This window comes from Carya illinoinensis, chromosome 8 (assembly GCF_018687715.1).
Source record: "Carya illinoinensis cultivar Pawnee chromosome 8, C.illinoinensisPawnee_v1, whole genome shotgun sequence".
Taxonomy (NCBI): Eukaryota; Viridiplantae; Streptophyta; class Magnoliopsida; order Fagales; family Juglandaceae; genus Carya; species Carya illinoinensis.
In genome coordinates, this window is record NC_056759.1 from 33,805,270 (window position 1) to 33,819,318 (window position 14,049).

At 35.4% G+C, this 14,049-nt stretch overlaps 3 protein-coding genes and 1 non-coding gene across 5 annotated transcripts; 1 reads left to right on the plus strand and 3 right to left on the minus strand.

Annotated features, from left to right (window-relative positions):
* Positions 1-232: 232 nt before the first annotated feature.
* Positions 233-1,284, minus strand: LOC122274647 (glutathione S-transferase T3-like). The gene is made up of 2 exons (XM_043083665.1): positions 865-1,284; positions 233-772 (listed from the first exon to the last, which is right to left on the minus strand). The coding sequence occupies exons 1-2, from the start codon at positions 1,282-1,284 to the stop codon at positions 233-235; spliced, it is 960 nt and encodes a 319-aa protein (XP_042939599.1).
* Positions 1,285-4,775: 3,491 nt separating this feature from the next.
* Positions 4,776-6,409, plus strand: LOC122318166 (GATA transcription factor 16-like). Of its 2 annotated transcripts, none has more exons than XM_043135350.1 (3): positions 4,776-4,931; positions 5,227-5,334; positions 5,760-6,409. In XM_043135350.1, the coding sequence occupies exons 2-3, from the start codon at positions 5,245-5,247 to the stop codon at positions 6,096-6,098; spliced, it is 429 nt and encodes a 142-aa protein (XP_042991284.1). In that variant the 5' UTR covers positions 4,776-4,931; positions 5,227-5,244; the 3' UTR covers positions 6,099-6,409. The 2 variants fall into 2 exon arrangements, with proteins under 2 accessions (XP_042991284.1, XP_042991283.1); XM_043135349.1 differs by lacking the exon at positions 4,776-4,931 and adding an exon at positions 4,938-5,105.
* A 2,203-nt stretch (positions 6,410-8,612) lies between these two features.
* On the minus strand, positions 8,613-8,686 carry TRNAT-AGU. Its single transcript has one exon. It is a non-coding gene; the product is annotated as a tRNA-Thr (tRNA).
* Positions 8,687-9,179: 493 nt separating this feature from the next.
* Positions 9,180-13,572, minus strand: LOC122274173 (syntaxin-41-like). Its single transcript, XM_043083157.1, has 8 exons — positions 13,220-13,572; positions 11,864-12,140; positions 10,749-10,838; positions 10,398-10,475; positions 10,188-10,265; positions 10,025-10,090; positions 9,855-9,935; positions 9,180-9,722 (listed from the first exon to the last, which is right to left on the minus strand). Exons 1-8 carry the CDS (start codon positions 13,417-13,419, stop codon positions 9,615-9,617), a joined length of 978 nt encoding a protein of 325 aa, XP_042939091.1. The 5' UTR covers positions 13,420-13,572; the 3' UTR covers positions 9,180-9,614.
* Positions 13,573-14,049: the final 477 nt, after the last annotated feature.

Consider the following 14,049-nt stretch of genomic DNA (forward strand, 5'->3'; position numbering starts at 1 on the left):
GCATTAAATTACTCCATAATGATCAATATGAAGTGATTAATCTAACAAACATAAATATGAATTTACTCCATAACCTTAATACAACCATAAAACTTAATACAAGAAAATAAAATTATCGTCCAAACATAAATATAACATTACTCCATAATGGTCAAGCCAAAGTGATCTTTCTAACAAACATAAACAAAAAATACAGCTAGTTTTTCCCAGCACGACTTGCAAGTATTTCCATTTATCGTTGAAGATAATATTGTTGTAGCATTGGAGGCATGGCACTTGTATTTAATGTCATAATTCTTTCATCTTCTTTCTTTTCTTCAAGACGTGTTTTCACTTGTTGAAGTAGCACCTTCTCTTTTTGAATACGTAATTCGTCTTGCTTAAGACTCACTTCCTCTTGCCTAAGACACAACATTTTATTGTCATGATCACGTGCTTCTTGCATTAGCACAAGTTTACTCTTTCTAATTTCCGCCAACTCATTTAGTACCACAAGAGAGTCAGAGTTTGTCATTTCTTTTCTCTTTCGTTTCTCTTTTTCTGCTTTACGACCTATTGGTCGTTCCAAATTTGAAGATGCAACATGAAAATCCTCATCTTCGCCTAGATTTATTGAATTTGGTGTCGAATCATGTGAACTTGGTTTCTTCTTCGGCTTCACCATGTCCATATGTTCCACCCACTTTGGATGGAATCTTAACACCCGCCAACAATGATCAAAGTTAAAAGACTTCTTCTCTAACTCCAAGAACATTACCTTTGCCTTCCCAATCTACATACATAAAGGACCATGGTTCTAAATAAATAAGATTTAAAAAAAAAAATAGCATGTTAAAAAATAAGATTAAAAGGTGCAAAACATACCTTGTCTTGCTCGTTAAACCCACTTGGATGCATTCCTTCGACTTGAGCCAAGTAACCACAAAACTTATTTGTAGCTTGTTGAATCGTCGACCACCGATTCATTAGAGATGTGTAGTTGCGTAAACGGTCAAATTTCTTGTTTTCCTCAAAATACTTATGAATTCTTTTCCATAGCATCGTGTGCTTTTGATCTTTTCCTTGTACCGCATCTAAGGAAGTTTCAAGCCATCCCTCCACAAGCAACAAATCTTCCTCATTACTAAAATTATTACCCTGTTGTATTTTTCGTCCACTCGGTTCAATTTCAATAACCTCAACTTGGGGTGGAGACAATTCTTGTTCATTTGTAGCACTCATCAAAAAATCATTGTTATTTAGAAGATTTGTAAAGTAAGCATCACGGTGAGTGGATGGATCCATTCCTAAACAAGAGATATGAAAAATATAAACTAATGGATGAAAAAAAAATATTGTCTAATTCGGTTTCATCACAAGAAAAATATAAACTTGTCTAATGCATCACAATACATCACAATGCATAATTCGGTTTATATTTAATATGTTTAATATCAACTACTGAATTTATGGTTGTCTAATTCGGTTTTTAATACATCAAAATATCAACTACTAAATTTATGGTTGTCTAATTCGGTTTCATCACAATACACCAAAATCAAATAAGTTCAAACATCAAAAATTAAATTTCTCAATCCGGTCCGGTAGTCGATTCCAGAAAATGCATAACAAAAAAAAAAAAAAAAAAAAAAAAAAACTAAGCAAAACAGAGGAGAACTGGCCGATGGATTGGGATTTACCGTCCGATGCTGCCAGTGTCAACCGTCTGGTGCTGCCCTTCACCAGAGAGTCGTCCGGTGCTGCCCTTCACCAGAGAATCGTCCGTTCGGTGCTGCCCTTCACCAGAAATCACACAAAAAAAATTAAAAACAGAGGAGACCCAACAATGGAGGCATGGGATTCGGCGGTGCGTCCGTTCGGTGCTGCAGCTGGGAGACGATGGAGTCCGTCCGGTGCTGCTCAAGCTCTCGTTCGGTGCTGCGGTTGCTCTTCCTTCAGTGCTGCAGATGCTGGAGCTGGGAGGCAGTTCGGGAGGGACTTCCGGCCACTGAAATTGAGATTTCCAGGTCAGTTTTTGTGTTGCAATTGTGTGTTTTGGGGAAGGAGATGAAAGGGGATCTAGTGGGTTTTGGTGAAGGAGATGAAAGGAGGGAAAGAGCCGAAATTGGTCTACGCGGGATTGTTCGGTGCAGCGGGGAGAGAAGAATATTTTACATTAAAAATATTATTTAGCTAGTGAATTTGACTCAATAAATTTAGCTAGTGAAAAGGTTGGAGGCTAAATTTACTGTGGATTTGTTGAGTCCATTGTAGATACTTTTTTCACATTTTAACTATTCTTTAGCTATTATTTAGCTTTGTTGAGGCCATTACAAATGCTCTGAGAGTTTACCTTTGATTACTTGACACGTTCTAATATTTGTGTTTACTTCTCAACAGTAGGCCCGCGTCTCTCTTTTGAACCCCCCAAAAAAAATAAAAAAATTAGGACCGAACTGAAAAAACTTACTTTTTTCTACGGTGGGTCTTATTTATTTGTTTTTATTCAAACGAGTCATAAGACTTCCATATTGAAATTTTAACTGTTATTTTCAGTCTTGAAGGAGATTGTATTTTCCGGACAGTTTATTCAAATGGGTTAATGTTCAGCAATACCGCTACATACAGGCAAGCTTGCGGACTCGCACGAGCATAAACAGTTGCTTTTCTTTTTCTCTCTGTTCCTGGCTAGTGGCTACTCCAAACAGCCAAGTGCCACCCACCATTTCATTTTCTCTAGCATGCAGTGGGTAATGGCGCAGAGACTGTCCATGGCGTCTTCAACATTTTGTTCTTTTCGTTTCAGACTCGGACCATCTATTCTGCCACCTATATTTTAATCAAATATCCAACTGATTCTTTTAATTTATTTTATCCCTCGTCATTTTGATTTTTATTTTTTTCCAGCTCTCCCTTTTTTCTTCTCCCACGCCTTCTCTCCAACTTTTCCTTGGTTTCCAAACTCTCTCTCTCTCAAATACAGAGGTACATACTCTTTTTATCAAATGCAAAAGCACAAATAATTGTAACTCTTTTTTTTTTTTGATTCGAAATAATTGTAACTCTGTCCTTTATCTAAACTCCACTACAAGGGCAGGTTTAAAGTCTTGGGTTCAACAAAAATTTTCATTAGATCTTATTTAATTTCATTCTATTTTATTCTTAAAACATAATTTAAAAATAAAATTTTTAAACTAATCATTATAATTTTTTTAAATTTTATATAAAATAATAATAATTTTAATTTTTTTCAAATATAAAATAATATTTTTTATTCTTTTACTTTATCCTTTTCTAAAATTTACTATTCATAAACTGTCTTACAACTCTGGTAAAATTGATCCGAATATGGATTGCCAGTGAGGAGTGCAGGGAGCGGAAAAAAACAAAGAATTGTTGGTATGATTTCGTGTTACCGAGGGGCGAGGAGGGGAACAGCTTTTTGGGCTCATGTCGTACACACTCATGTCTAGTGTGGGAGGAGAGATTTGCAGGCTCTGCTTTTTGTGGGTGCGCAGGCAGCATGGGGAACTTAAACGGAACCACACCAAACCCTATACAATTCCCTACTTGCATCATGGAACATAAAGCTTTAAGCCTGACAAACCAATATCTGTTTTTCAGGGCCTTTTTGTATCCGTCCCTCTCTCTGGTTATCTGTTTTAACTTTTAAGCTGATCATCCTTTCTTCTTTTCTTTTTTTTTTTTAATTATTATAAGTACTTTAACTAATATTTTAAACGTATTAAATTAGAAAATTATAGTAAGATTTAAATTAATTTTATTTAGGATGTAACATACATCTGAGGGTTAGTTGTTTTATTAAAACAAATTTCTCACAGGATCCCAACTGGAAGATAGAGATATAGATGAATCCTATACTATTTATTACTCTTTTTCTTACTTTGAAACCCTCAATTTCAGATAAGAAATGGTCGAACTTAGATCAGAAAGGCTCAAATTCAAGAAGAAATATTGTATTTATATATTGAGATGAGTTGAGTTAAATTATAAATAGTAATATATTATGAGTCATTTTGAGATGAATTTAACTTTTTAAGATTGATATGAGTTTAATTTTTTTATAACAAAAAAAAAAAAAACAATAGATTTCATTAAAATTAGTTGAATTCGACAATCAAACATGGTTTAATCTAGTTATTTTGAAAAGGGTGTTACTACAACAACCGCTCCGGGTAGCCGGGAGCTACAGTTAGTTAGTAGTGTTTTTTTTTTTTTTAATATATACATATATTTTTTAATATTTTTTTAAAAGATTTACAATATTATTAAAAAATATTTTCTTAATCAAAAATAAAAATAGACAACAATAGTTTCCCACTGCTGTGAAAGTTGAGAGCAGCGACTTTAGTATTTTCTTTTGAGAACTGCTAGATATACAAAGACATTATACAAATTAAATTGATAAATTAAAAGATTTTCATAAAATTTATTAGATTTATTTTATAATAAAAAATAATTGATATAATCTGACATATCATATTAAGTTAAATTAATTTATGAATTTATTTTTATATAATTACTTTATAATTAAAATATTTTTCTTTTACTTTTTAAAAATAACTAACTCTTTCATTTATTATTATGGAGTATGGAGTAAAATTAGTCGTTTTTCATAAATAGAAAATAATGTGTTTGGTCATTATTACGTGTAATGTAGGACGAGGTTGGCATAATTCCAATGCGCCGGCAAGTGCGAAAACAACACCCGCCCGTGCATGCTGACACGTGGCCACCGCCGATCAACATTATTTGGCCATTTTGCAGCCACCAAGTGTTTTGCAGAGTGAGGGTATTTCCGTCATTCGGAAAAAAGAAAAACCTAGAGGTTTAGGGTTTTGTCCATATCCACGCTGAGCACTCTCTGTCGGTCTCTTTCTATTTCCTTTTCTCGCACTTGGTCTGTGCTTTTGCATGTCAGTTCCTATAGTGTAAGCTTTCTCCCTCTCTCCTTCTCAGTTTTGCGAACTCTGTTCTGGGGTTTTTGTTCTTTGGTCACTCCTCTTTTTCATCTATCTCCTGTCCTGGTTGCTCTGTTCTCACTCTCTCTCTGTGGAAGATCTTCGACAGTGGGGTTCATGGGTGTGATGGCTGGGATGGAAAAGGTGGAGAAAAAGAGAGACAGATTAGAACTTCAATGTTTCGCTCCTCGTCTTTCATTTTTGATGTAATTTCTTTTGAAAATTTCCTATGAATATAAGAGACACATGATTGGTTATGATTCAGGAATCATTATCTGAGGATATGGATATGATGAGCGAGAACAAGAAGTGTTGTCTCGATTGCAAGACTACAAAGACCCCATTGTGGAGAGGTGGGCCTGCTGGGCCCAAGGTGGTTTTCTCCTCATTTCATTTTCCTGGTTTTTCGCTTCATTTTTATTTTTATTTTTTGACGTGTAGGTTTTTCAGTTCTTTTGACGATTGATTTCTTCACCTGGGTTTGTGATTCTGAGTAGCTCGGTTTCTCATTATTCATGTTTGTACTTCTTTTTTAATCAAATCCCCAGCTCCCCCATGTGTGTGTTTTTTTATTCTTTGATGATAATCGTATTTTCTGCCATCATTAATTGATCGTATTGTTTGCATAAGTTATTCTCCTCTTGTTGATCAAGTTATGTGACCATGATTTTTGGGTTGGTTGCTTTTCTTTTGTACAGTATTTTTCTTTTTGTTGGGTATGAATTGGATACTTTTGTTTTTCGAATTACCACTACCCAATTGACTGAAGTGTATATTTTTTGGTGTTTTTTTTTTCAGTCATTGTGTAACGCCTGTGGGATCAGATACAGGAAAAGGAGGATTGCTATGGTGGGTTTGAGCGTCGGATCATGCGGGAAAAGAGACATGACACCTGGTCATGGTACTTGTGCTGCCACCGCCACAACCGCGACGTCTGCTATAACTGTTGGTAACGGCGGCAGAGACCTGAGTATGTCCTTGAAAACGAAGTTAATGGCATTGGGTAAGGATTTGTTGTTGCAAAGGTCACCATCAGTGATGAAGAAACAGAGGTGGCAGAGGAGGAGGAAGCTGAAGGAGGAGGAACAAGCAGCTGTGTCTTTGATGGCCCTATCATGTGGCTCTGTTTTTGCCTGATGGAACAAGACGAGGGAATAACATAAAAAGATAAAAGACCCTTAACGAACCAACACATATCATACCTTTAGGTGTCGTTTTAGCTCTACTTTTTCCTTGGTTTTCAATATTCATGAAAGGAAGAGAAAAGCCCCTTGTTCATCCTATTTGGGCTTTTAAAATATATATATATTTACATTATATATGAAAAAGAAGAATGAAAGGGATAGTGAGGGAAAATACAGGGTGATGGTTGATGGAATGGCATTGCTGCTATTGTTACTACATGTTGTACATATACTCGCAAGTAATGAAATATTTTATTTCTGTTTCGTATGTGTCGTTCACGCCTGTATATAAGGCTTGGTATGCAAAGCATGAGGGGAGCGTCATTTCTTGGATCAAAGATGTTTGGAACCAATTTAGGAAACCCAATCTCCCATAAATAGCTATTCCACAAGCTTTTTAGCAATGAGAATAGCTTTATCTGTGAAGTTAAAATTATTAATTGACTTACTGAGGGTTAGAGTTGCTGTAGAAGTTTTAAAAAGTATTTAAATAGTTTTAAAATCTTTTTAATGAAAAAAATAAGGTTATTTAAATATTACTTATTAAAACATTTTTAATATCAAATAAACTAAAAAGTATGTTTGATGAAAAATATTATTTTGATATTTTTTTTAAACGTACTTTTTTAAATAATGTAGAACATAATTTAAATTTTAAAAAGATTATTAATAGACGAAAATATCCATATACATAGTTTAAGATAATTACAATTTTTAAAGATATGATCATAATTTTTAAAAATTCAAATGATCATTATTTCTATCTTGGAAAGTAATTTTTTAATTTGTTTCCAAACAAACGTAATATATTTGAAAGTATTTTAAAAATATGGTTACTAAACAGTAAATAACTTTTTAACGATAGAACTTATTACTTAACTTATAAGCTATAAGACCTAAACCTATAAGCTATATTTTGTACTGCAATCTTAAATATGCACTTAATATGGATGGAATGTAGATTATAAAGTTCATTAGTTCATTTTAGTATAAATATAATTTAATGTTAACACCTACCTAGATGTAGGGGTGGCAATATGTCACACGACCCGTTAACCCAACACGAACACGACACGATAATAGCGGGTTAGGGTTTAGCTTTAATGTGTTCGAGTCAAAACGGGTTGACCCGTTAAGACACGATTGCTTAACGGGTTGATAACGAGTTAACCCGTTATAACCCGTTATGACACGTTAAGAAAGTTAAAGTTACAATTATACCCTTATATCTAAAAATAAAATTGTTAGAATTTCAATTTCGATATTTTTATTATTTGGATTGTAGTTTTGGACTTATAATTAGTTTTATAATTTTTATAAATATTGTAATTTTAACATTTATATAAAATTATGCTAAATTTAATCAGGTTAAAAATGTTAATTTCAAGCCTATTCAACCCATTTATATAAATAGTTTAAAATGAGTTTTATTGTGTCGTATTAACCTATTTCGTAATATTTTCTTAATTTATTTGTTTACTTATAAAAAAAAAAACATATTTCGTAATATTTATTAATGGGTCAAAACGGGTTGACACGACACGACCCGTTATGTTAATGGGTCGTGTTAGGGTTTGAGATTTTGACACGATAAGCTTAATGGGTCGGGTTAGGGTTGACCTATATGACCCGTTAACACGATTTGACACGACACGAACACGACCCGTTAACACGATTTGACACCCCTACCTAGATGGTAAGTTTTCTTTTATTGCACATAAAATTTAATGTACCACATCAAGCTATACTAATTCATGAATTTACCTTATATGATTTTTCATTTGGTGGATTTAGCACTTTTCAATCATCTTATTCCTTCCTCCAACATTACCATGTGCAGACACTTTTTCAAGAAGTTATCCTCCTATTTCTCTTTTGATGGGAGCAGACACTTTTACTTGTTTGTTTACGTAATGATTTGGAGAGGGAATAGTTGGAAAGCTCCACCAAACCTCAAGACAATAATTCTCAAGGCAACTCGACACTTTTTGACTCAGCTAAAATTACATTAAAAAGAAGAACCTCTTTTTGTTATTCACTTGTTGACTCAAAAGAAGAATTATCGACATCATTGCTCTTTCCCTTTATGTCTTATACACCTATAAAATTCCATTGGCTGGATCAGATAATAGAGCCATGGTAGATGTAAGTTGTTGCCTTTGATACTTCAGAGGTTGACTTTTGACGTAAAAATGCCCGTGTGTGTGTGTGACAGATCTTTCAGATATGATGTTACTGACGCCAAGAAGAAGATGAATTTAGCCTGATATGATGTCTCTCTCATTACAGGCTCTTCCCTTCGTAGTTTTGCATTAACATTAGGCGGTTTGGCTTCTTGTTGAAGGCATTTCAAAGAACACAGGAAGGTTTAAAATATTGTTGGTTGAGAGGGGAAAAAAGAAAACAACTTGATGACTTACAGTTGAATTTTTAATCACGAAAAAATGACTTCTGGTGGAGAAAAATGTGCTTTCATTGAGAGTCGAACTCAAGACCTCCCGCTTACTAAACGGGTGCTCTAACCAACTGAGCTATGAAAGCAAGTTGCTGTTCTCTATAATATTAATTTTGTCAATTAACTGCCATTAAAGTCACCTAGTACCTACAAGCAATGAACTTGGTTTCCTTTTGTTTTTTCGTTTTTTTTTTTTAATTTTTTTTTAACTCCTCTCTTGATATGATTTTGTTTAAAAAGTCACCCTTTAAATCAAGAAAAGTTGTAAGAAATTGTGAATTATTGGAGGGATATATATTTTTTTTCTTGTCAGTTTCCTCTTAAAACTTAGGAGAATCCTAGAACAGCATGCCAAACTCAAACGAGTGGGTGAGGCGAGAGTCCTTCACCGACTCTCTGGAGAGAAGGAATCATATCCACTCCAATATATAGTTGCAAGGAAGGTAGCAAATGGCAGAGAATGCCATGGCCCATTGTGGCAAATTCACTGAATATGAAATTGATAAGTTGAGAAACTTAGAATTCACAGCAAATTTCACTTATTTGGAATGATCATATATGGAGGCTGAACAGTAATAATTTCAAACTATAAATGATGTATTCCACTTTATTGCATTAGAAAAAATCAATAGACACAGATGGAACATCCTCAACTCCTAGACAATAGAGCCACCAGAAGGAACCTAACCACCACTCTCCATGTATTCAAAATAATCAATAAGAGGTCCATTCGCCAACACCCTTTCAAAAATTTTTAACAACAGCTCTATACATTTCCTGGGCAGATCCACTACAGAACCCAATCCATCCTACTCTACTTTTCCCTCCCCAAAAACCAGGAAAATGAAATAGAACAAATAAATAGGTAGTCTCTATATCAGGTATACTGGGGCCGTTCAAAACCCAAATGACATCCTCACAGGTACAGCATCACCATGTCTGAGCGTGTCATGTGTCTCAGGGGAGGGTCAGAACATGAATGAAAGCAAAATCTGGAGATACAGTGCTCAAAGATCACAAAAATATCTCCTTTAGGATTAGCAGAACCAACATGATAAAGCACATGATTATGAGCACCGTAGCACACCTCACCATCCCCCCGTGTTTCTGTGTTCTCTCTGCCTGCAATCCCAATGCACGCCATCATGAATATAAAATTTTGGAGGGAGAGAGAGAGAGAGAGAGAGAGAGAGAGAGAGAGATGCTTATAAGAAAATTCAAAATAAAGTGAAAGATGAGGAAGAAAGAGAGGACCTTCTGCAGCTGCTTTAGCCCCTCCTCCACAGTAGTCGCCACATTCTGAATGTTGTAGTCTATTCTGTCAACAATGGTGCCCTGTTTCGAGAGAGAGGCTCAATTAGTTCTCAAATATGCCGGAGTTGTAAGCTTTTTACAGATAAAACTCATAGAAGGCATCTTCCAACCTGATCTATCACAAGTACCGACAAATCCTTCATAATTTGAGCAAGCTCATTGACGGAGTCCACAACCTACATTAAAATAGGCCCAAAAACATTTGAGTTTTAATTAAATAAGAAAGTAGCATCAGATCAGTGTAATTGTAGTGCACAAAGAGCTTTCACTTACCTGTTGGATCTCTCTCTCTCTTTCTGCTGTGAGAGCCTCACTTTTTTTTAGCTTGGCCATTTGATGCTCATTAAACACCTAACATAGGACTCATATTATATTGATGTTCATCTAACACGTTAAGCTCAACTGACTACTATCACAATTTGATATGTTTGAAAGGGAAAACTTTCGAGAGTTATATTATAAATTCTACAAAGAAATACATACCATGTTGTCCAAATCATCGTCTTCCATTGTAGATCTATTTCCATTTAGATTCATCTCTAAATCAACCCCATCTTGACCCTGCACACAATAATAATGGACGGAGGAAATTTTTAGAATATATGCTTATAGGCTATATGGGATGAATAAAAAAGAGACCGGTTCTAGATTAAAAGAAAGGTGTCAGCATCAAGGCATTCAGTTTTACTTGGTTCATGAGAATGATATGACATAGCACATTTCAACAAAAGAACAAAAGATAACACAATGAATTGAGTAACTTTTGAATTGCAAAGTTGCTATAATCTCAACATTTCTGCCCATTGAAAGTAGAGAAGGAAAATTGGTTCTGACCTCTTTTTGCTGCCTAAGGCGCTTCAAATAAGTTGACTGTTTCTTGCGAAGCTCCATTGAAAGGTTCTGAAGGTCAGTGGCAAGAGAGCGCTGTGGTAGAAAACTGCAAATATCAGCACAGTTCACCAGAATAGCCAGCCATTTGGGAGGATCAAAGCAGACATGTTTAGGTTTACACTGATTGCACAAGTCATATGCAACGTGCTGGTTTAGACTGGAGTCCAGAAAATGACCACCGCATTTCAGGGATTAGCTTCTTTCCCACTACATGGGTGGACTTCAAATAGTATTCAAAAGATGTCATATGCATGTGTAGACTGGAGTCCAACTGACCACAGACGTGCAGAGACTTCCTTCCCCCCTGCCCCCAAACAAAATCCTGGGTGGACTCCAAGTAAAATTTAAAAGATCGCATTCTAGCTGTTTTCACAACATGACCAGAGAGGAAGAAAAAGAAAGAACAGATGCCCAAAACCCAGCAAATTCAGAACAGGAAACAGCAGTATGGATGACCAATGCATGCTTGCCCTAACCATTAAATCTTGCAGCATGAACAAGAGCTTTGGGAGAATTCAAAGTACCAACGATCATCAAGATTTTTTTTGATAAGTACCAACGATCCTCAAGATTAAAAGAAAAGAAGTTCAAAATATTAAGGAATGTGAAACCTTTGAGGTAAACGGATCTTGAACCAAGGGAGGATGTGTGTGTGTGTGTGTGTGTGTGTGTGAGAGAGAGAGAGAGAGAGAGAGAGAGAGAGAGAGAGAGAGAGAGAGAGAGAGAGAGAGAGAGAGAGAGAGAGAGAGAGAGAGAGAGAGAGAGAGAGAGAGAGAGAGAGAGAGAGAGAGAGAGAGAGAGAGAGAGAGAGAGAGAGATTTTAGCGATTTCTTATAACTAATTCCCTAATATCATCTTGTTTACGTGCCATCTAATTTGAAACTGAAACCTGGAGGTTATGAATTGATTTGTTTTGAAATCAATCAAGGCCCACTATGTATTTGCAGCATAAGAAATAAGACAATTGGAAACCCTCTTACACAAAAATAAAGATATTAGAGGCAATTAATATAATTGTGCAAGCAGTTTTAAGTAACACATTGCCCAGCAGGTCATACCTGCACGTTCTTTCTAACATTTGAATCCTCAGAAGGTCCAGCTGCCGAAAGCCTCTGCAGTTTCTTCTCTGATCTCTTTATCAATCCAGTGATCTCTTGTGAAAGAGACTCGATCAAACGTTGATCTTCTTTACCATCTCCAAATGAAGGCATTAATGCCTTTGCATGAGCCTTGGCTAACTCAGCCATTCTAGTCCGTGCAAGCTGGACATTTGCCGCTATTTCTTCAGAAACATCAACCCAAGCTGGAGGTAGACCCACAGTAAGTGCACCCTTACTGCAGAAAAAGAACAAAAGAACATGATTTTACAGGCAAAATTTGATGCACAATCAAATTCGAAAAGAGGAAAGTGTAAAGCAGTAAACGCTTTTGAGAAAAATAAAGGCCAAAACAAGAAAGAAAAGCTTAACAGGAACCTATGGTTGCACTCTAATAACACTATTCACGCTACTTTAGACAGCTTTTGGAACTCCCCAACATCCCTTGGTCTGCACCACTCTCCAGATAAGTAATCCGACAGCTTACTTCAACTACTATTAGTCCTTCATTTCACATAATCGCGCTCCAATTGCTGTATGAATCAGTGTAGCTCTTCTGCTACAATATTGAGAGGTGAGACTTACAGCCACTACAAAACTACCAAAACTTTCCATAACCTTACCCTATGATGTCTCATCACAGAAATATATTGGACCAAAGCCAGTCATGGAAAAACTCAATACAGTGCCTTCTCCATTTATGGACCTGAAACCTTGGAACTTTCAGAACACATTCCAAGTCATTTCCCTAATCAAAATTGCGTTATTTTGTATTTTCCTCAAGAAAATGCCAGTGACACTCAAGATTGTTACAGAGAAAACAGGTGCAAGACCCACTCGTTTCACATTCTTTGTCTATACGCAGCCTAATCGTACTGGCTTCAGGATTACCAATCCTGTTCTCAGTTTCAACTTTTTCCGACCAAAAAAATAAAAATAAAATCAACAAGGCTCATACTTCCAGAAAATTTCTAAGGATAGTCTATAATATCATAGAAATTCTACTTATACAATTTTTTTCCCAGTTGAAACTTAGATCAGATTCTTTTAGATAAATCGATTACTCCTCCAAAGAAAGAACAACAAAAAATTATTAATTTAAATTCCATCTCACTTACTTCAGATTCAGGTGAAAGCTAAGCTCAATTATACTAATTGCCTATCTTATTAGTCTCAGTTGACTGGGATCTTCGTTTTTTATAATTCCTAAAAAATGGGAAAAAGAGAAACCACAACGGAAACCTTTTATTTCTTTACCACACAATATTTCTCAGCAACAAAGCAGAGAGAGAGAGAGAGAGAGAGAGAGAGAGAGACCTCGAATTACCCGGATCCTCAGTGCTAAGCGGAGCGTAGGACCGATTCGGATTGATAAGCGAGGTGCTGACCAGCTCGATCACAGGACCGCCGGCTGAGGTCGTCAATGAAGAGGCCGGCGAAGAGCTCGCTGGAGCCCTGACGCTCTTCAACGCATCCCTGTATCTTCTGAAAATAATAGTCCGGTTCCTTGAAGCCATTGGGAGCACAGAAGTCAGATCCGGAAATCAAAGGCACGGATCTGAGGAAGCGAAAACGAACGGAGGTTTGGTCATGGCGGGGACCGAGAAGAGAAGGAAAATTCAACAGAGAGGGTGGAGGTCACGTGAGCTATGAAAGGAGGAGGCAAGAGGTTGGTTACACCGCTACAGGTAATATAATATAAATTTTTATAAAATTCAACTCAATTTTATCAATAATTTTAAATTCCAATTGTTTTTCATAATATTTTTAATTAAATTTTATTAAAACACTTCCTATCAATTGGTTTGCTACTTTTAATATATTTTTTTAACAGTAACACTCGGCGTTGAACAAGATTATGAATGGACTATTAGATACAAGTATAAAGTGTGCAAATCTTACGTATCTCGTTTGTTTTTACAGATAATAAGAGATGAATTGAAATTAAAATTAAAAGTTAAAAAAAATATTGGTAGAATATAATTTTTTAATTTTTTTAGATTTGAAAAAATTGAATTATTTATATTATTTTTATTTTAGAATTTGAAAATGTTGAATTGTTTATTTTATTTTGTATGAAGATTTGAAAAGTTATAATAATGAGATGAGTTGAGTTGAGATGATTTATGAAAACAAACGATTACTTT

Excerpts from the sequence above, each read along its gene's own strand:
- LOC122318166 (XM_043135349.1), top strand. The coding sequence starts at position 5,079 with ATGGGTGTGATGGCTGGGATGGAAAAG. Across the intron at positions 5,106-5,226 it reads TGATGGCTGGGATGGAAAAG|GAATCATTATCTGAGGATAT; the intron begins GTGGAGAAAAAG and ends GTTATGATTCAG. Across the intron at positions 5,335-5,759 it reads GTGGGCCTGCTGGGCCCAAG|TCATTGTGTAACGCCTGTGG; the intron begins GTGGTTTTCTCC and ends TTTTTTTTTCAG.
- LOC122274647 (XM_043083665.1), bottom strand. The coding sequence starts at position 1,284 with ATGGATCCATCCACTCACCGTGATGCTTACTTTACAAATCTTCTAAAT. Across the intron at positions 773-864 it reads GGTTTAACGAGCAAGACAAG|ATTGGGAAGGCAAAGGTAAT; the intron begins GTATGTTTTGCA and ends TTATGTATGTAG.
- LOC122274173 (XM_043083157.1), bottom strand. The coding sequence starts at position 13,419 with ATGGCTTCAAGGAACCGGACTATTATTTTCAGAAGATACAGGGATGCG. Across the intron at positions 12,141-13,219 it reads GAGGATCCGGGTAATTCGAG|TAAGGGTGCACTTACTGTGG; the intron begins GTCTCTCTCTCT and ends CTTTTTCTGCAG. Across the intron at positions 10,476-10,748 it reads GCCTTAGGCAGCAAAAAGAG|GGTCAAGATGGGGTTGATTT; the intron begins GTCAGAACCAAT and ends TATTGTGTGCAG.